Source organism: Trichosurus vulpecula, chromosome 7, assembly GCF_011100635.1.
Source record: "Trichosurus vulpecula isolate mTriVul1 chromosome 7, mTriVul1.pri, whole genome shotgun sequence".
NCBI lineage: Eukaryota > Metazoa > Chordata > Mammalia > Diprotodontia > Phalangeridae > Trichosurus > Trichosurus vulpecula.
Window position 1 is genome coordinate 147,085,997 of NC_050579.1, and position 23,267 is coordinate 147,109,263.

The following is a 23,267-nucleotide window of genomic DNA, read 5'->3' on the forward strand; positions in this document are numbered from 1 at the left end:
AGATTTATGGGAACAGGAGCATAAGGGAGGGATCCTTGGAGGGGGGTAGGCAAGTAATAGGAGGGCAAGGTAGTCAGCAGAAGTAGAGGAATCGGGGGGGATAGGAAACAAGATATGCACAAATATAAAAACAAAGACCAGGAGCGGAGTATGTTTGGAAAGTATATGTCTGTATATGTATGTATGTATATATGTGTGTGTGTATGTATGTATCTATAGCTATAGAGAAACATCTAAACCTTATTGTAGCCTTTAGAGGGGGTGTGAGGGATAGGTAAAAAAAGAACAAAGTAAAAAAGTACACAGCAGAGAACAAAAGAAAACTCACAAGGAAGCAAAGATGGACAATTCTCAACACAGTATGTATTATTTATCACATAGGCTTTACTGAAATGAAAATCTATCATTATATATTTTGAATCCTTCTTATGCTCTGCTATGCACACAACACGCTTTTTTTTTCTTCCTTATTTCGTATTTGTTTGTTCCTTTTCTCTATTCTGTATTTGTGTTCTGGCCCTTGAGTCTAAAATTAAATTAAATTAAAAAAAAAAGAAATGATGCTGATATAAAACTAAAAACATTTTTAAAAATAAATAAATCACCTCAATTAACTTCATTATGGAACCACAGATGAGTAAATTTCATTCGCAATTTTAAAAATACAAATATTTTTAAAGAGTTTAAAAATAAAAAAGATAGAAAATAAAAGAAAATAAAATATAATAAAAAAAAACAAATGAAGTCAAACCTAAGCAATAGGGAAAATATCAATTGCTCATGGGTAGGTCAAGCCAATATAATAAAAATGACAATTCTGCCTAATTTGCTTTTTCAGTGCCACACCAACCAAACTACCAAAAAATTATGTGACAAGAGCTTGAAAAAAATAACAAAATTTATCTGAAGAACAAAAGGTCAAGAATGTCATGGGAATTAATGAAAAAAAAATGCAAAGGAAGGTAGCCTAACAATACCAGATCTCAAAATATATTATAAATCAGTAATTATTAAGACTATCTGGTAGTGGCTAAGAAATAGTGGTGGAATAGATTAGGTATGCAAGACACAGTAGTCAATGACCATAGTAACCTAGTGTTTAGTAACCCCAAAGACCCCAGCACCTGGGATAAGAACTCACTACTTGACAAAAACTGCTGGGAAAACTTGAAAACAACATGGCACAAAGTACAGACCAACATCTCACACCACATACCAAGATAAGGTCAAAATGGGCATGTGATTTAGATATAAAAGGTGATTCCATAAGCAACTAGAAGAGCAAGGAATAGTTTGCCTGTCACAACTATGGAGAAAGTAAGAATTCATGACCAAACAAAAAAGAGAGAACATTACAAAATGTAAAATAGATAATTTTGATTATAATAAAGTCTTTGCACAAACAAAACCAATGCAACCAAGATTAGGAGGAAAGTAGAAAGCCAGGAAACAATCTTTACAGTCAGCGTCGCTGATAAGGGCCTCATTTCTCAAATATATAAGAGAACTGAGTCAACTTTATAAGAATACAAGCCATTCCCCAAATGACAATGTTCAAAGAGAGAACTGAGTCAACTTTATAAGAATACAAGCCATTCCCCAAATGACAATGTTCAAAGGATATGAACAGGCAGTCTTCAGAAGAAGAAATCAAAGATATATATAGGCATATAAGAAAGTGCTCTAAATCACTTTTGATTAGAGAAATACAAACTAAAACAACTCTAAGGTACCACCTCACACTTACCAGATAGGCCAATATGAGAAAAAGGAAAATGATAAATGTTGTAGGTGTAAGAAAACTGAAACACTAATACATTGTTGGTGGAGTTGTGAACCCATAGAACCACTCTGGCGAGCAATTTGGAAATATGCCCAAAGGGCAACCAAACTGTATATACCCTTTGATCCAAAAATCTCACTGTCCGTATGCCAAAGAGATCATTAAAAAGGGGAAGGGATCTATATGTGCAAAAAATATTTATAGCAGCTCTTTTTGTGGTAACAAAATATTGGAAATTGAGGGGATACCAATCAATTGGGGAATGGCTGAACAAATTGTATATAATTGTGATGGAGTACTATTGTGCAAAAAGAAATGAGCTGGCAGATTTCAGAAAAATCTGCAAAGATTTTTTTGAACTGATGGAGAGTGGAATGAGCAGAACTAGGAAAACATTGTACACAGTAACAGTAACATTGTGTGATGATCAACTATGAATGACTGTTCTTCCCAGCAACATAATGGTCCAAGACAATTACAAAGTACTCATTTGAAAATGCTATCCACATTCAGATAAAGAACTAATGGACTCTGAAAGCAAATTAAAACATACTGGGGTTTTTTTTTCCATTTTTTTGGTTTTTTTTTTCTTTTGGTCTGTTTCTTCTTTCACACTGTGACCAATATGTAAATGTTTTACATGATTGCACCTGTATTAAATTGCTTACCATTTTAGGAAGAGGGGAGTGGAGGAAAGGAGGGAGAAAAATTTGGAACTTAAAATCTTATAAAAATGAATGCTAAAAGTTGTCTACATATAATTGAGGGAAAATACTATTAAAAAAAGAAAACCATAAGTTAACATTAAAAAAAAAATCTCTATTACCTTTTGTCAAAAGACTTCAAAAAAAATTAAAGTTGAGAGCTTGCACTACCTAAAATCTCAAGCCTACTCAAAAATCCTGTAAAACATTATTATGAACACCTATTGGAAAGAGAATATTCACTATACTCTGCAAAACACAAATCGAAGATGCAGAAAAATTCATTCAACTTCAGTAATGCAAGATTTTTGATAATTCACAACGTTAGGACTTAGCTAAACTTTACCTCTGTACTGCCTTCTAAAAGGATTTGTAATAGCCTTCAGTATACACCAGTGCTGTCAAACTCAAATAGAAACAGGGGCCAGTAAACCATATGTAGGGCTCCCTGTAGGACCAAAATTAACTTGATTTTAAAATCTAACATTACCCATGCTTTGCTGGGGTTTTTTTTGTTGTTGTTGTTAATTATTTCCTAATTACACTTTAATCTGGTGCAATGTTTCAAGCCATGTGCCCCACGGGCTGCAAGTTTATCACATCTAGTGTACTCTAGTGTACACACCAACAATGTGTTATAACTAGATTTGACTCTTTTTTAAAACAGATCCATACTGAACTTCTAAGTCAGTATTTGTTACCACATGCATTTAACAAAACTGCATGAAAGTTTCCTGTAATTTGGACTCATCTCTCCAGTTGATATGAATTTACAATATAATATTGAAAGTTTGGTCTTGCTTATGTTGAATGTTGAAGATACTGAGTCAATAAACATTTAATAAAAGATTGTAATAATAAAATAATAATAAAAAATGTGCCAGGCACCATGCTATATACCATATATAATACCATGCTATTTATAGAGTATTTTTAGAACCAACACTATAATGGCCCTGGTGTTTGGTCACACACATTATTGATCCAGGAGTACAGAAAATGCCTTGCTGGTTAGAGTATGGGGACAAACTCCTACATATGGAGGCACCTAAATGACATAGTGATCAGAGTTGGCCTTGGAATAAGGAAGCACTGCCCAGTGAATCCTACCTCAGATACTTCCTAGTTGTGTGGCTTTCTGCAGTAACTTAACTTCTACCAGCTTGCCTCATTTGTAAATAGGAATAATAGCCATCTACCTTACAGTGTTAAGTCTCAAAAGAGATTATAATATAAAGTGCTTTGCAAACCTTAAAGGATTATATAACATTAATATTCTAACTATTTAGTAGAAAAAATGTAGTGTTCACATAACACTGTAGCCCATGGAAAGATTATATTCTTTTATTGGTTTCTTTTTTGTCATACAGGTTCAGGTTCAATTCTCAATAATAAAATTCAATAAATTTGATTCCTTAATCATAAAAACTTGCTTTACACATTATTTACATGTTTCCAAAGTCTACAGCCGTACAGAATACCACGAGGACTTAATTGGCTCTACACATGGTACCATCACACAGAATGGGAAGGGCTAACCAAAGGACATACATTCAAAGATCAAGTTGTAGATATGCACAGTGTTTTTGGCACTGTTCGTAAAGTTAATATCTGCCTCTCAAAGACAGGAATTCTTAAGCTTTAGTCTCAATATGTAGTAATTTGCTATCAGAACTCAAAACAGCTCCCTAATTTCATAAGCTGGTAATGAGAAATCTGTAAGAAATTGGAGAACACAACCAGAACTCAACTAATTCATATATCCTGCTGTGCTCCAAGTTATTGCCATAAGTGATTTAATTTGGATATTTTGCCACTGCAGGGACTGTTAAAAAGAATAATTTTGAAACGCCTTTAATTGCCCAGAAAGATAAATAACACTTTTATTTAAATTTTGTTTCCTTTTGGGAGCACGGAATGAATCACTCATTCTGATTTCGATGGGAATGATAACTAGTAATTAGAAGCCAATGCTAGGAAACAAAAAAAATTACACTACTTGTACAGTCCAGCTCACATGTATGAGATTTTGGATGTCCATATCCAAACTCAAAGCTTCAAGCAATCTCTTTAGTCCTTCCCTCAAGGAATATACAAACTCCTCAGGTCACAGCTTAATCCTTTATTTTAGATGCAAGACATACAGTTCTTAAGAGATGGAAGGAGTAGAAGAAAATAGAGCAGGCTTGTAACTTTCATCAATTTAAACTACATCATTTTAATGCTCCATTGCATGTAATATGTTTGACTATTACTGTATTCAACTTAATATGCAATGCACTATTATATTAATTCCCTTCACCTTGGTATGTTCCTTTAAGTTTTTTTTTTCCCTTTAAAATAAAACATTTCCAGCTTTACTCCAAGTCAAACAGGAATATTACAATCTGTAATGAAGGCAAAAAAAGTTTCAGCAGAACCTGGAACACAGCATTGGAATACTAATCTACAATTCATCAGCAAAGGATAAATAAGAGGTATGCTGTAACTTCAATCAAGACAGAACTTTCAGCAATAAATTAATATTTTAAAAACCCAGAGTGTTTCAACATATAAATAACATGAAGTGCAAAGTAATATCACTTGACCAAATTTCCGTGTTTAATGGATTTTATTTCAAGTGTGTTTTCAAATCATATGTGGGGATTTCATTACCCATTGCTGAAAAACATTTATTCTTCATAGCTTCAGAACTTGATGGACAATTACAGACCATGTTCTCTGAATCCAGTCTTCAACTACTACTTTACAGGCTTCTGAAACCTAAACTTTAAATAATAATGCTATTCCAAATGCACAATTCCAATGCAAATATTGTACACTTGTAGACAGGTTCTCCCCAAAATTTACACAGCAAATCCGAACGGTGACTTATACCTAATTTAAGAGCAGGAGTGAGGGAAGAGGCAATGATTAAATGCCTAAAAAAATGGATATTCATAGATTTAAAAATAAAAATAAAAATGAAACCAGTGCTATTTTTTCTCTCAAGAAACAAAAAACCTAAGCCCAATCTTTTTGTAGACTTTGGTAATATTTAACTCCCTGCAGAGGCTTCAATCCTTAAAAAAAAAAATCCAATTAATGCCATATAAAAACTGTTTATAGTTCCATTCATAGGAACTTAAATATGCTACTCCAAGGAGGGAAGAATTTTGAAGATGTTGGATCGCTTCTGGAGGAGATAACCAGCTGCCTTTAACTTTCCTCATTTGCTTGCTATTCATAAACAGACAGTTAGATAATTTAGGTCTAATATGAACACTGGGTGCTGCTTAAAAACAAACTACCCCCAAAACAAGGAAAGACCAAAGCTGTTCTTTCTAGTCTCAGGGAACTTACTATCGCTTCATTTCTCAAACTACTGCCAGACAACCACTTCCTTTTGGAAAACATTTCAGGAATTTTTCAATTTTTTGTTTTGAAAGTAGCAAAACATTTTTGTCCCTGACCTTCACAATCTATACCATAAACAAGCACAACAGGCCAAGGGCTCTAAAGTGACCCAGCTGGTTCATGATGCAGTAAGGGACAGGAATGGACGGACATCTGATGACAGGTGAAATTCCCTCTTTACTCCAAAGGTGCATGCTTGTAACATGTGAGCAACACGCCAAACTGTTAGGCTGGAGAGTTCTCAAACTTAAGAATGCTTCCACTTAATAGAGAGTCAATACATTATTCTTAAAACTTAAAATTTTGGTCACTAGGAAAAAAACCCACCAAACCCTGCCTCTCCCCTCCCTCCTTCAAAGTCCCCAAACAATAACCAAACAGCTTCAATCATTCCTCCTCTGCCCTCCCCACAAAAATAGGGAAGAGATTGAGGCTGAAGCCTTTGAGAAGCCTAGGTTTCAGACTTGGATAGTGTTATTTTTTCAAAGCTGTAGGTCTATATAGTTCCTTCTCCAATACTTCCCATTTATAAATTTACTTTCATACTCACAATCGCATGCACACGCACACATACACACACACACACTCGCTCTCAAGTAAGACACTTTTTTGAGTTTGTCGATAAATTATGAGGAGGATTGTGAACTGGGTGTATACAGAATTGATCACAGGTGCTTGTAAACATCAGAATCCCTTGGGTCCTTTCCTCCAAAAGCTTGAATTCAAGCAGTGCAATCAATGATCACTTTCCCAAACGCTGCTCACAGGCTGCATACCGACGGAGGGCAGAGAAAAAGTCCTCATAACTGATGTTTAGGTGTGAAGGCAAAGAGCTGGTAAAACAATACAGAAAATAACAGTTAAACAATGGGGGCAGTGTTTAAAAGCTGAAAGACAAAACAATATTATTATCAGGTTATATTTATAGAAGGTGGCAAATGATCTATTGAGAAATAAAAAGAACATATAAAGTAAAATATATCAGTAAATGGTTTTTAAAGACAACTCTAGCATGCTAAAGTAACTGTACTGGCAGACTGTTAATCTCTTGTTACACACGTCCTCCATAAAATCAGAAAAAGCAAATTCTCTTTTTCACGGCCCAACCACTTCAACTAGAGGTTCCCTAAGAACATACTTCTTGTTCAAAACTAGGCATAAAGTGTTTAATACCTGTAATCTAAGAATAGCACTGTTGGCATGGGCATCAGTGCAGTTCTCAGTCATAGTCCCATGAGCAGGGTAAGTTTCATGTGGTGGAACCCTGAAGCAGCATGGTGAGCAACTAATAAATGGAATATACTTTATATTTAACCTTTCCTTCTGAAACTTTCTTGGGAGTATAATGGAAATTCCTCACTAATGTCCTACTCCAGCTTCACTATAGCATGGAGGTAACTCTAGATTTTCAAAGGTTATAGCAGTAGATCATAAAGTCTAGAAGCCTTGCCAAGATGGAATGTCTTCATCTACAGGCCCAAGGATCTCTAATGTCCAAGAAATAGCCTCACTAAGTCTGAAGCAGCTCATTCCCAGCTTGGCCATCACTTTCCTGCAAACCTAGCACTACTCTCGATTTCCCAATGTCATTAATAGTATAGTTTCCTCTGTTGATTTTTTTCTAATTCTTTCCTGTCCGGAACCCTTCTATAGAATCATTCCCATCAATCCTTCCTTTTTAAGCGTTCTAGGATTCGCCACCCCAATCTCCATTTCCATTGCTACAACAAAGTCCTCATTCCTCTCACCTCAATTATTACAATGCCTCATTAACTTATCTCATCATAAACTTGTCCCCACCCTAAACCCTTCTTTGTACTATGCTCCTTCCCCTCAATTTTCCTAAAATACTTTTTCACCACATTATTCCCTGGTCTAATGGCTAATCACTAACTTGGCTTTCAAGGTCTTCTTGAATATTATCTGCAATTATCTTTATATTGACCATCTATGACATTTTTTGTCTGCAAGATACACATTGGACCTATAATTTTATTAGTATAGAGAATTCCTTCTACCAATGCAGGTTGACACTTTACAGTCTTAGAGAGTTTTCTAAAGTACTGAGAGGCTCAATGACCTGAATTCAGGTCTTCAGGGTTTCAAAGCTAGGTCACTGTCCTATCCTATGCCACACTGTTCCTTACTGTTCTCCTTTTCATATGTGCTTTTTCCTTGTTAAGGTTGTAGCTATTTAGGAGCAGAGACTCTTATACTTTCTTATACCCCACTGCACACAGGTGTTCTTGGCTCAGAGTAGGTACTTCATAAATATAGTTACTACCTTAAACTCAAATAAGCATACCACTTTAACTACTTACATAATCTCAGTCAATCTAATGTGCCAGGGAAGATATCCTAATGTGCTGTCCACAGGACCAAACTTCAATACTAAATCGGGGTCAGGGAAACCTTTCAAACCTTGAAAATAAAGAAACACACATGAAATGAACATGAATTATTTACTCCAAGCATACAAAAAGATCTCATAGTATAAATGCTTAATTAGAAAGCTTTCTCGTACAGCTTTATTTAGACCATTTAAAACTTTCCCACTCAGGAAAACGGGAACAAAGAATGAATAAAGTAAAGAAATACACTTTAACACATGACTTCGGTCTCAATGGAGGAAATGAATATTATCCTGTAAGTCTGCCCATCTGAAACAATCTATCTGATTCAGCAGGGACAACAACAACCCATGAAATCATGTCTACAAAAATGTCTAAAAAGATGACACGGCTGTCCAGTGGGGCCAACTGGCAAAGGTGCAATGTGGAGAAACTATGTTTGTTGATTCTGGCAAAAGGAAACGTACAGAGTGGCATTATCAACAAGCATGCAAGAGCCTGGAATGGCCATCCTCTTTTTGTTTGTGGGGGTGGACACATCATGAGCTTCTTCCTCCACTGACTTGGGGCAGCCTGTATCCTTTTCAGGTCTATATTTTACAACTTTTGCCCTGAGGCAAGGTTAACCTATGAATTCTGCCTATCCAAAGACTTCCTACCAGAACTTCAACCTGCAAAGTCAGGGCCTAAAAGTTCTTTCCTATGAATAAATGGTTTTGTAGCCCTTAGTCTCCTTCACCTTAGTAGAGACTCAGCCCTTAGTGATCCTTTTCACTTTACTATAACTTCTTTTATAAAACTGTTTTTAATCTTTTACTTACTATTATGCACGGTCATAATTATTATTTTTAAAGAGAAAACATTGAAGTTTTATAGATAATCTTAGCAGGATAAAAATGGAGGCTTCATTTCCGTCATCCTTCATCCTTAATTTCTCATCCAGACTTTTGACAAACTAATTTTGGTAGTGGAAAAGGCCTAGCTTCCAAACTGCCTAGTGCATAGGACAAAATCTTAATTATTCCTAATCCTGATCCATGGTGGTTGTGCTTGGTTTTTTTTCTTTTTTTTGGGGCGGGGGGAGGAGTGAGGGGAAATCAACCTAATATTTCATTCATTCAATAAAAACTGAGTATGTACTATATTCAAGACACTATGCTAGGTATTGAATCTCTCAGAGACCCTTTGCCATCCCTAGATAAAGTATTCAATCAAGTCCCAGATGGTACCCTTTCTGCCTTTCTAATGAAAAGCTTGGTAAGATATAAAAAACGACTGTGTCTTCGCAACAGTTTCACTAATAAAATTCCCAACTAATCTCAGTCCCTCTACCTAGTTTATTACAATCTAATAAATATGCCTTACACACAGATACATACTATATATATATATATAGTGAATCTTTTTATTTTTAAAAACAATGACAGCAATTTTCCAAACTTTGTAATTTTCATGAACCAAGGAAATAATTTCATATGATTTGATTAGGACTAACAATAGCTCTGCCAAAGTTTCATCCATAATAAACCTAAAATGAAAAGTCTGAATTACTAATTTCTCCAGGAATAGCCACCTAAATCAAAGATAAAAACAATCCATTTATCATCACCAACTTACATAAGTTAGTCAAAAGGTTAAATATGGGGAGAATTCTCCTTTTATTTCTAGCCAGAATTACTAATTATTTAATAATTAGCCCTTTACTGCTTATCTGCATTCTTAAGATATATATTTTATGCCAGGTTAAAAATGATCAGTTTCAACTTATACACACTGATCAAAAGGCTCCACATTGCTAAGAGGCTGGCCATATATGAAAAACTAAAAGTACAAGTTTACATAGTAAAAATAAATGGAATGAAGGTCTTGTCACTTCTATAAATAACCCTCCAAAGTTTAGAGAATTTATTGTACTTTGTCCACATAATCTTGAAACTAAATGGGCCTTGCTAACCCTGAAGCTGGAAGTCAGTATTAGCCATCCTACCTCTTAGGTTTGAGAATGACTACTAGAAAGAAAAAATAATTATAGATATAACATTTCAAATGATCATAGATTGAGTCAGCCATAGACTTATATTAAAAAAAAAATTTTAACCAAAAGGAAAAAAACCCTTATAATAAATACAAAATTTTAAGATTATAAATAGTCTGAGCATAAAGCTCTGGATTCAGCCTTCAGAGATAGAAATAAACACAAATTTGTTGACTTTCACTTACTTATGTAAGAAGAATGATAAAAAGCAAATTTCTAGCATTGACTATTTCATTCAACAAGCGCTGATGATCTCTGCATTCTGCATGTTGTGTATATTGTAGAGGGGATTGCTGTATAAATATGGTTTGTATTAAATGGATTCTGAAGTCCCCTCCAACTCTGAAACTTTAAACTCCAGTTTTTTCCCTTAATAAAATATCTAAGCAATCACCTAATTCTGGAAAAGTTCCCAGAGATCTGTCATCATCAAAACCACTTAGATCCTTCCTAAATCATTGGTCTCAATCCTTGGGAAATTATATGCCTTAATTAATGCCACAGATTTCCTTAGTATCCCTGAGACTGACTCAAAGTGTTAGCCTGCTCATTTTTCACCAGAAATTCTTTTGCTCTCCCAAGTTAAAGACCTTTTAACTAGCTGCTCAAAATCCTATGCCAATTTTCAAGAGATTATAGGATGAGACCTCTCAATCTGCCACTCTGTAGGTAAAGTAAGTAGCTTTTATACACAATTTTTCCATTACTGATTACCATTATATTGTTTTAACTAATCAAGAAAAGAAAAAAAAAACAGCATTAAGACCTTGCAGTGTTCACTGACTTATCATCAGTTTTTAGGTTCTTAGACCAAAAGGAACAAATTGTATTATGTCCATATAAATCTCAGACTACTAACGCTTCTTCAAAGCCTCTACCTAAAACGATACTGATAAAAATTAAAGAGAGGAAGGTGTACAGTGTTATGACGGATGAAATTGTGATTTTAAAATATCTAAATTAAGCTGCCCTAACTCCTCTTCTTTTTAACTTATACTTACCCAGTCCTTATACCATTTAAAATTTTCTTAATAACCTGTCAAACGGTCAGATGAGAGTGTGACTCAAAGGACAGATGTGAATCTAAACCAGCTCTGTCACTATTCGCTACACCATCTTGGGAAATTCCCTTCACCTCTCTGGTAAAATAAGGGGTGTGGTACAAATGACCTCTAAGGCTCTCTTCTGCTAAATCTATACTCTAATGACAAAAATGTTGGAAAGGATAGTTAACACAATGTATGAACAAGCCAGGATCCCAAAAGAAACATAGAGGCTAGAACATTGATCTAATGAGGAAGTACAAGAGTGATACACTTGGATTTGAAAGATTAACTTCACAAACCTAAGATGGGACATATGTTTAGGCAAAAATTTCTCTGAAAAAATCTAATGGTTTTAGAGGGCTACAAGTTCAACTTGAGTCAGCACTGGGACATGACATTTAGGAAAACTAATGCAATCTTGGGCTGCTTAAGAGAGCCATTGCTTCCAGGAATAAGAAGGGGCTAGTCTCCTTATCTCTAAACACATCTAGAGCACTGTGTCCAGTTCAAGGCACCACATTTTAGGAAGGACACTAAAAAGCTGAATAATGTTCAGAAGAGGGTCAAAGGCTTTAAGTTTATGATATTTGAAGTCTAACTGAAGGAACTGGAGATTTTTCCTAGAGAAAAAAAGGCTCAAAGACAACAGCTGTCTTCAAGTATTTAAAGGGACACAAAGAGAAAGGCTTAAATTGGCCATTTAGCCCCAGGAGACAGAACCAGAAGCAATAGGTGGAAGTTGACAAGAGGCAAATTTAAATTTTGATGTTAGGAAAAAGATCCTAATGATTAGAGATGTCCAAAAATGAAACAGGCTGCCTCGAGAACTACTGGGGTTGTACCTCACTGCATGGCTTCAAGAAAGAACGCGTATACACTTGTCAGGAACAGTGAGGATTTCCTCTGACTATAGGTTGGACTCGAATAACACTGAAGTCCATTCCAATTCTAAATTCTATGATTCTATGAACTTGAAAATGGATACATACCCTCTAACTATGGCCAACAGGAAGATAAACAAACAACCTGTACACTGCAAATAAAAAATACCCAAAAAGCAGGGGAACCTATTGGTAATTATTGTCAGGAAGAAAAACATTAATTATACTAAAATTAAACCACTGAATTTCCATATATTTTCCAATATTAAAATATTATTAAATGAAATACTAAATAACCACAAATCCAACAGGTCAATTCATTCTATCCCAAAGTTAACTCATTCTGGGGGTGGAGCCAAGATGGCAGCTGGAAAGCAGGGACTTGCTTAAGCTCTCCCCCAAATCCCTCCAAACGCCTGTAAAAAATGGCTCTGAACAAATTCTAGAGCTACAGAACCCACGAAATAGCAGAGGGAAGCAGGTCTCCAGGCCAAGAGAGCCTGGATGGTCACTGGGAAGGGTCTATCCCACAGTGCTGAGAGTGGAGAGCAGTGCAGCATGGGCACGCCAGGACAGACCAAGCCAGGAGGCAGGAGAAGCAGGCCTGAGAGCCATGAATCATTAAGCTGTGGCAGTTACCAGACTTCTCAACCCACAAATGCCAAAGACCAGGAACAGGTTAGTAGGAAAACTGCTGGAGTGGGTTAGACAGCAATCTGGCCCCAGCCTTGGGGGAGGCAAAGGTGACACGGCAGTGGCAGTGGCAGCAGCAGGAAGCTCCTGCGGCTGCTTCCAGAGTCCCTGACTCACACGTGGGAGGAATCAAGTGGCTGATTCAAGTGGAAGTGCAAGGAGCACTTTACTGGTGCAGAGGCAGGTTCTCTTGCTGTGCCCTGCTTGCATCTGGGTCGCAATCCTAGTTGATGGTTCTTGGGGGAGGAGGAGCGCTGCTGTGGCAGAGCTTGTGGTGACAGTGGAGTAGAAACAGCTCTGAAAACAGCAGCCCAGCCCCTAAAGCTTGGGACAAAGCACTCTCTACTCTACAAGCAGTCACACCCTGACAAAAAGCTCAAAGGTCAAGTAGTTGGCTGGGAACATGGCCAGGCAGCTAAAAAGGATGCAGTCTCAGACTCAGACTCTAGATTCCTTTTTTGGTGACAAAGAAGATCAAAACATACAGCCAGAAGAAGTCAACAAAGTCAAAGAGCCTACAAGAAAAATATGAATTGGTCTCAGGTCCTGGAAGAGCTCAAAAAGGATGTGGAAACGCAATCACTCAATTGGGTATCTTACCCCACAGGAAAGTAGGGGGAAGGGGATAAAAAAGAGGAGATGATAGAAGGGAGGGCAAATGGGGGAGAAGGTAATCAAAAGCAAGCACTTTTGAAAAGGGACAGGGTCAAGGGAGAAAACTGAATAAAGGGGGACAGGATAGGATGGAGGGAAATATAGTTAGTCTTTCTCAACATGAGTATTGTGGAAGGGTTTTACATAATGATAACATGTGTGGCCTATGTTGAATTGCTTGCCTTCTTAGGGAGGGTAGGTGGGAAGGGAAGAGGGGAGAGAATTTGTAACTCGAAGTTTTAAAAGCAGATGCTCAAAAAAAAAGTTTTTGCATGCAACTGGGAGATAAGATACATAGGGAATGGGGTAGAGAAATCTATCCTGCCCTACAAGAAAGTAAAGGGAAAGGGGATGCTGGGGGTTGGGAGGGAAGTGGGGTGACAGAAGGGAGGGCTGACTGGGGAAAGGGGCAATCAGAATATATGCCATCTTGCAGTGAGGGGGGAGGGTAGAAATGAGGAGAAATTTTGTAACTCAAAATCTTTTGGAAATCAATGTTGAAAACTAAAATATTAAATAATAAAATGATTGTTAAGAGGAAAAAAAAATACCATGCATACCCTTTGACCAAGCAATACCACTACTAGGTCTGTATCCTAAAGAGACAAAAAGGGAAAAGGACATATATGTACAAAAATATTTATAGCAGTTCTTTTAGTGGTGGAAAAAAATTGGAAATTGAGGGTATGTCCATCAATTGGAGAATGGCTGAACAAACTGTTGTATATGATTGTGATGGAATACTATTATGCTATACAAAATGACAAGCAGAATGCTCTCAGAAAAACCTGGATTTACATGAACTGATGAAAAGTAAAACGAGCAGAACTAGGAAACACTGTACACAATAACAGAAATATTGTATGATGACATATCATAGTGAATAACTTAGCTATTCTCAGCAATGTAATGATCCAAGACAATTCTGAAGGATTTATGATGAAAAGGCTGTCCATCTCTTGAGAAAAGAACTGGTAGAGCCTAAATGCAGATCAAAGATACTTTTTCTTTACTTTCTTGGGTTTTTTTTATCTGTGTTTTCTCTCACAGCATGGCCTACATGGAAATGTGTTTTGCACGACTACACATGTATAATCTATGTCAAATTACTTGCTTTCTCAGTGGGGGGGGGGGGGGGGAGTGAAAGAGAGAGGACGAGAACTTGGAAGTCAAAATTTGAAAAAAGAAATGTTACAATTATTTTTACATGTAATCGGGGGGAAAAATATTAAATTAAATAAGAAAAAATTATCTCACTGGTGTAGGTACTCCCTCCAACAAAGCAAATCACAGCATATCCAAGCCCTCTTATCCTATGCAACTTTAATCCATACCTTCCCATAAATCCTCTACAGTGGGTACACCAAATATGCTGGACACCCTTACTAATTCTTTTGACATGGTGTGCCAATGGAACATGTTTGCCCATCAGTTAATTACTGTTCTCACCACATGTACGGCCTGCCTTCTTTCTAGTGACAGACATTTCTGGTGATATCCTTTAGACGGTTTCCTTCTCCTTATGCAATTCTCAGCTGTCAATGTATCGTAGTCTACTCATACCCACCATGTGCCTTTCCATAGTCCTTTGGGTGATCCTAACTTTAATTCTTTGGAGACTATGGTATTCCATGACTCACCGTCACACACCATCATTGGAAGAATATTGGTGTTAAAAACAGGAGTCTTAACTTCATGGAAAAGTTTGAAGATGTTTAAAACTATACAAATTTCCCAAAGACAATTCAACCCATTTTCTTACTCCTACTTAATTCTAGGCTCAGCTCCCTATAAGCAGTTTCTAACATAAATGTACTAGAGAATCAACTTTACAGCCTGTCCATTTAGCTGCATATAGTCTGTCAGACAGCCTTTATCTTTTTTTATTTTTCTTGTGTGAATAACTAGGCCAAACTATTTTCAATGAGTATGGATCTCAAACAGAGGGAGCTGCAATGCAACATGTCACTTACAAACAGAAGGACGTGGAAGACAGCCCCATCTACAAAGAATCCTCTCCCATTTAGACTCTCCCTTAGACATCCTCCTTTGCTAAGCTCACATCTCCTTGTTTTAAATTTTGATAACAATAATGAAAAGGTCAAAATAATATCTGCCGTTACATCTTTAAAAGACTTGCGGAACTTTAGCATGTACTGTGACACCTTATTAGAGTTTCTAAGGAGGCATTTTGGTTTTCTGGATTAATCATGTTTTTTTTTTCCTTTTGGTAAGTCAACAAAACACAGACACTAATAAAGAAATGAAAGGTATATCAAAAAGCTTGATTTAGATATGATGGAAGGAATCCTAAAAAGCAAAGTCAAATTTGTAATCAGGTGAACATGAATTTTGGAATGAGAACATATGGGTGAGTTCAAATTCTCACTCTGCTGCTTACAAACTGAAGTTCAGTTAACTCATCTATCAAATGGCTGGTTGAACTAGATTATTTCTAATATGTAACTTCCATCTCTAAAATCCTAATCTAAACTTATTAAATGCAAGTGTTCTTCCTAAACAACTTAAATGATAATTTTTTTAAGTACAGAACAAAAAAAATCACTAAAACATATATAAAGTACCCATTCTTAAGAGGAACCATAATTAAAAGAATAACCCTAAGCTTTATTTCTTTAATAACCCCACCCCCCAACAATCAAGGGAGTTATCCACATTTGTCAATAGTCTAGTTGAAAAGAATTGCCTACGTGTAATCCATTTCATTTTTAGTACTAATATATATTTGATTTCCACTATCTGATATGCATTTAATTTTAATACCAACTGCTTTTTCATTTTGGGGGTTGGTTACTTTTAGCTATTACTATTTTTCAGATTGTACATTTGTCCATCACAATTTTTTGAAAGTAGAATCAGTTAACTTACTAATAAGTAAATTGTCTAAAACATTCACATCCATGTCTGTGGATCTCTTTTGCTGCTGAGCTACTAACTGGCAAAAGTCCCGAGCAGCTCTCACAATATCTTCTTTTCCATCTTCTGGAGACAGCACCTTAACTGATGATTGGCAATTTAAAACTGGAAGAAAAAAAGTAAAATATAAAACACCATCTTTCAAAGTTATCTGAAAAGCAAGCAAGTTGTTTTATTACCTTCTTTCCAAAGTCATTAGGTTTGACATTAAGTTTGGGTGGTATGGAAATTAATATGGAAAAAAGCAAGAACCCTAACTGTAGGGAGTAACATTTTTCACAATAAAATGTCAACAGCTATAAACTGACTGCAAACCTGTAAGCAATTTGGTATTTAAGGTAATAGGGGGCAAAAAAGACATGAATACAAAAAGAAAAACACTGTTAGTCTGATGGAATTAGGGATTAAGAGTGAGAAAGAAAATATGACTGATTACATTTTTAGACAAAATACACAGGTGCATGTTTTCTGCACATGTTTACCCACATAACTACCTTGATCTTCTTTGTCATTACTATTCACAAACTCTGGTGAGTATTTGGGACAATCTAAGCCCAGGAGTTCTTGTTGCTGTTTTAAAATTTCATCCATCAGTCTGGAATTATTCCTTTTGAAAATACCTAAAAAAAAAACAAGCAAACCACAAATCATAATTGGATTCCTTTTTTCTTCTCCATAAACAATGTGCTTGTTGCGAAAATAGCACAGTGGTAGGAGGATTCAGGATAAAACAGCAAAGACCAGCCTTAAACTAGAATCGCCAAAATAAGTATTAATATCAAACCTCATGATTACTATCAGATTCTGATTTCAGCATAAAATCCAAAAAGAAATGACCCACAAACTCTTAAAACAGAACATGAATATAATGGGCATGAGTTCAAGAGAAAAAACAACAAGATTAGCCATTTGTCTTCTTTAGCATGTATGCCATAATAATAGTAATTATAATACATAATACTTGGGTTTACAAACTTCTTTACATATGCCATTTGAGTCATATCTCTCAACTTTAAGAATTCATTATTTTACATAATTAACAGAAAAATGGGTTTGAATAAGGATTTCCAAGGTCCCTTCATGACTTAACATCCTATTTTCTATGACTCAATAAATTATACATGTAAAATAATATGTGGATATTATTTTATGTATATAATATGTAAAATAATAATATGTAACATGTATATAAAGTATAACACATGTAAAATAATACTAAAAGGATATTTTCAATGCTAACAAGCCTAAAGGCATTGCACTAAAATTTACACAGCCACCACTTTTTAATTTGCCATCCTTGAAGTTAAGACTTTAACTCGGGCCTAAAAATTCAAAAGAAAGGTGATGATGATGATGATGATGTTGATAAGTAGCATTTAAATAGTACCTTAAGATTTGCAAAGAGCTTTCCAAGTATAATCTCATTTTATCCGAACAACTCTGGGAGGTAGGTGCTATTATCTATTATACAGTTAAGAAAACTGAGGCAGACAGGGAATAAGTGACTTGCCCAGGTGACACAATTATTAAGTGTCTGAGACAGGTTGTGCACTTAGGTCTTCTTGACTCCAGGTCCAGCAAACAGTCTATCTACTGTGCCATGTAGGTGACCAAAGTAAAGGAACTATAAATATGTATAAGAAAAAAAAGATTTAGTCATCAAACTTTTGTTTATTTTCAGTCTCATCAGTGATTAATTTCGTTTGATCCACTGTCTTCTTTAGTCTTTATCAAAGAATATTTACTGAGTACCTACAATGGAGTAGGGAAATTTCCTAGGAGCTAGGGATGGATAAAGGAAGTATAAAGAGACAATTATGGGTATCAAGGTAGCATAATATGCCAGGGAATTCCAAAAGTCTCAGAGTAGTTTCAAAGCTCTAATAGAATAAAATTACACAGAGACCCTTGTAACATTCTGTATTTTATCTCCACTTTTTAGTCACTTTGCAACTCTACTTAATGCATACTATGAATTCTGGGAAGAAAAAAAAAAGCTGTACCTCACTTTTTGTCTTCTAACACACCATTCTGTAGTTTTCCTGATTTCTGACCACGAACCAAATAGAGATATATACCTGATCGTCAGGTTTTTTTTCATCATACTAATACAAAAGTGCCATCTAGTGGCTAAAATGGATAACCGGGGTGGGGGCAGAACTACAGACTCACTTTTTAATAGGTTTACAAGAATGTAGAGGTTTCCAGATTTTGAAATAGGAGAGAATAATCCTAAAAGGGGAAAAGAAATTACAGATACTTTTCTACTTTTCCAAAGTACCTTCCAAATAAACTGTTTCATAAAATTATTTCAAATGGGGCCTTTGTCTGACTAATTTAAGAGGCAGGAAGATGAATTCTAGGAAATGATGAAATGGAAAGATTAACAATGAAATAACTTACTGCGTTGGAGACCTGACGCTAAAAAAAAAAAAAACATTATGATCTACAGTTCATGTATTAATGTAAAAACTTGTAAAATCTCCTCTAGACATTAAAATTTGAATACTGCATTATATTTATTTAGCTTGATAAACTGGAATTACACTCAGAGATAACAGTGACTAAATTTTAAAGAGGCAGTTAGTTCCTAGACAAACACCTTATTTTTGAAGATTTATTCTTTCCCACAGATATTTCCTCTTTAGTTTGTCTTATGTTCAATCAAGTTTTATAAAGAAGAATTTGCCAATTAAAAGCAAATTGTAACTTTAAATTATGATTAAATCTCAGTCTTACAGACTAGGTTTGGAGCAAGACCAATTTAGAAATAATAGATTGAAAAGGGAAAGACAAAAACACTCTGTAAATTATGCTGAAAACCATAAACATAATTTAAAGAAAAACCATGCCAATAATATCCCTTTACTACACAGTATCCTAAAAATCTTAATCCAGTTTTAAGCTACTAAAGCTTTTTTTAAAAAACATGTGAAAAGTTTATTAAAAATAGATCGCAAATGAAATACAGAAGAAATGGAAAACTACAACAGATTTGGCATTTTTCTACAAAAAGCCATATGTAAATATATATACATATATATGTGTATATATATATATATATATATATATATATTTTCACATTTCATCTGAATGCCCAATCATGGATAAATCTTTTAGTTAAAAGTATGGTTTCTACATACATACATACACAAAATACTATGTTATATAACATGTATATGTTTATATGCTGGCTTTTTCTTTGAGCTGTTTTCACTTCATTTTTTTAGATACTGGAAGAAAGTGTTCATAGTATTTAATTTTTACTTAAAATAATGCTGAATTTTTAGTCATTGTTAGATTATTGTGTTCAAGATGTTTGGGAGGGGCTTACTTTTCCTAATTTTTTCAGACAGGACAAGCATAAAAATCCTTCATAAACATTTTGAACCCATTTACTTTCTTACTTCATACTGAAGAGGTGAAATGATGAAAGCACATTTTTAATAACTAAAAGCTTTCTTTAGTAGTTTAAAACAGCACTAAGACTTTTATGCCTTGTACTTCACTAGGATTTCAAAAGTAATTCGAAATTACAGAAGAGATTTGAAAACAAACCTTGTGTGCCTAAAGGGTTTGTGTAGGTCTGTGTAGATATGAAGACTTTCTTCCTCCTCTCTATGACTTAGTTGATAGCGATAGTCAAAGTATCTTTGGCCAAAAATTCTATCAAGTTAGAGGGATAATGATCCTCTCCAGTCTTAATTAGACTGTTACTCAAATAGACATAGAAAGTATTCAAGTCTCTAACTCAAAGCTTTTCCAGCTTAGAGGAAATTGCTAGATTGACTTCTGGCCAAGATGGTTGCCCAAACTAGAAGCAGATCCCTCAACTCCCACCCATTCCCACCACATATATACTCCAGCAAAACCTTGAAGCTCTCATACTGAATAACGATCAAGAAATACAGTGAGAAACTCCAGTAAGTGACTTCTTCCAGGCCAAAATTACACAAAAAGGTAAGCCAGAAGCCCAAAGGCAATAAGAAAGGGGAACCAGTCACAGCAAAGCCAGTGTCAAGTTTAGCTGGACCAAGAGACAATGATAGCAGCAGACTTCCCCTGAGAAAGCCCCAGGATAGGGACCTTAAAAACAACAAACAGGTAGTGGTCCAGGACTCTTATCAGGACTTTCAGGTCCTAGGACTCTAACATGATCCTAAACTGCCAGAAAGGGCCCCCTAAGAGGCAGAGCTCTGAAGCCCAAAGATCCACAAGGACTTAACCCAGAAAAGGTGAAGGTCTGCTCAGGAAACTAGGGAATCCAGGGCAATACCAAGAAAAGCTAACAGAACTTAGAAGCGGCACAAAGTCCCAGCTCAGGACTAAAGTGTTTTAAATTTAAAACTATAAGGAAATCAAAGACAACAATGACCAATATCGAAAAATTATTGCAAATCTAGAAATCCTTAAAAATAACAATAAAGTAAACTCCATTAACAACTGCAGAGACTCAAAGAAAAAAAGAAAAGATATTCCACAAGGAATACCTAGATAAAGCAAGAGATTAGAAAATTACATAAAAAGTCTGAAAAAAGAAAGGATAAATGGCTTAGAAGGGAAAGTGGTAAACCTTACTCAAATAACAGACTAACTGAAAACTAGGACAGACCTAATTGAACTTATGTGTGACTCTATAAGACAGCAAGAATGTTGGAACAAAATCAAAAGATTAAGGAAAAAGTATAAGATACCTGAAAAAACAAGTTACCTAGAAAATAGGTCAAGAAGAGCTAATTTAATATTCATTAGACTCCCTGAAAACTATGATGATGGCTGGCTAGGTGGCACACTGGATAGAGCCCAGGGCCTGAAGTCATGAAGACCTGATTTCAAATGTGGCCTTAGACACTTGCTAGGTGGGTGAGTCTGGGCAAGTCACTTAACTGATTTGTCTCAGTGTCCCCAACTATAAAATGGGGGTAATAATAGCACCTATCTCCCAGGATCAAATGAGATAATACCTATAAAGCATTTAAATGCAATAGTGTCTGGTACAGAGTAAGTGCTATGTAAATGTTGGCTATTATTATCATTACTATTATTATTTCAATAAATCATACATGAAAACTGCCTAGATCTATTAAAACCAGAGAGAAAAGTAGAGAAAGAAAATCCACCAATCATCAGCTAAAAGGAAATCTAAAAGAAAAACCCCATGAATGTCAGAGCCAAAATCTAGAGCTTCACATCAAAGAAAAAAATAATGCAAGCATCCAGAAACAATCAGTTTAAGGACCAAGAAACTCCAGTCAAAATTACACAAAACCTGACAGCTTTTACTACAGAGATCTTGGAAGACAATGTTTCAAAAAGTAAAAAAATGTCTTACAACCAAGAACAGTAGCTTAACCTTGCAAAGCTGAGTATAGTCCTGTAGGGAGAAAAATGTACCTTTCATGGAATAGAGTATTTTGAAACGCCAACAGAAGAGCCCAGAGAAGCCTAAAAAGGTAATGTATTTGATGAATATGTACTGCTAGCATTCTAACAGAGGAAGAAAGAAGTGTCCCCTCAGAACCTTAATGTCTTCAAAGAATACAGAGGGAGTTAAAATAATTTAAAAAAAAAAAAAGAGGTTCGGAAGAGAGACTGTTTCTGTTCTGAGGGTCTGAAAGAGAAAGAAGGAAAAATGAAATATACTAGTGTAGAAAGAAGGGGGTGGAATTTGCTATTTCCCAAAACTGGGATGCTTAAGAAGAGCGGACAAAAATGGAAAGAAGGGGTGGAGGTGAGCATGAGATATAATGTCATCCATCTGAAACAATGGTGGATTAGAAATGCTCACAGGCAAATCGTTTGGTGTTGCAAAATATCCAACTCGACAAGGAAACAAACAAGCAAGATAGAAGGAAAGGTTAAGAGGAAGGATAACACTAGGAAGGAAATCGTCACAAACAAAGGAAACTTCCTGATCCTGGAGGTAAATAAAAGTGGGAGATTTGGGGGTGGGGGGGAGACAGGGAACAGGAGAGAGAAAGAAATGGAATCTAAGGATATACTTTAGATTGCCTCTTACACAATTTCAGAATACCTGAACAAATTGCACTATATGAATGTAATGGAATATTACTGTGCCCTAAGAAATGAAGAGATAATTTCTGAGAATCCTGGGTACTACAAATTCATATGTGGAGAAGTGAAAAGAACCAGGGGAACAATTTTTACAAGGATGTGGTAAAGCAAAAAAACTTTGAAAGACCTAAGTATAATCAATGATCTCCAAAGGACCTACAATGAAGCATGCTACCTTCCTCCTAACAGAGAGGTAACAGACTCAAAATGCAGAAAGAAACATACATTTTTGGATGTAGCAATCCTTTGGATTTGTTTTGTTTGAATATGCTTATCTATTACAAGATTTTTTTTTAATTTCTCCTTATTTTTAATTAGGAGTGAAGTTTTTAGGAATAATCATAAAAAAGGCCATTATAACATTTTTTTAAATGTAAAGACAACAGAAGGTGTATAGTCAGGCAGGACAATTTTGAAAGTAAAAAGTAGAATTTATTATGTACTTTTTAAAAAAATGTAAGTTCCATGAAATACAGATTTAGTTTCAAATAGAATCCCCTTTTTATGTTATGCTGTGTATGGATATGCTTTTGTGTGTGTTTTGAAGTTCAGAATAAAAAATAAATTTTTAAAGAAGAAAAAAAAAAAGAAACTGCCAGATATTATTCCGCTGACATAACCCTCAAGAACCAAGGTTATTTCCACTTTATTAAAAAGCTCTGGTATTAGGACTGGAGCCAAAAAAACCCTAGTGCCATATATTTGTTGATGC

General features: G+C 35.4%; 1 protein-coding gene across 1 annotated transcript in view; it reads right to left on the bottom strand.

The window, feature by feature from the left end:
- Positions 1-3,810: 3,810 nt before the first annotated feature.
- The window catches only part of NUS1 (NUS1 dehydrodolichyl diphosphate synthase subunit), a 36,956-nt gene continuing 17,499 nt past the window's right edge, over positions 3,811-23,267 (bottom strand). The window contains exons 2-5 of the mRNA XM_036767843.1: positions 16,975-17,100; positions 16,433-16,585; positions 8,205-8,304; positions 3,811-6,716 (exon numbers count right to left, since the gene is read on the bottom strand). Of these exons, the coding sequence (XP_036623738.1) occupies positions 6,626-6,716; positions 8,205-8,304; positions 16,433-16,585; positions 16,975-17,100 (470 nt within the window). The 3' untranslated portion in view covers positions 3,811-6,625. The remainder of the gene's footprint in view (positions 6,717-8,204; positions 8,305-16,432; positions 16,586-16,974; positions 17,101-23,267) is intronic.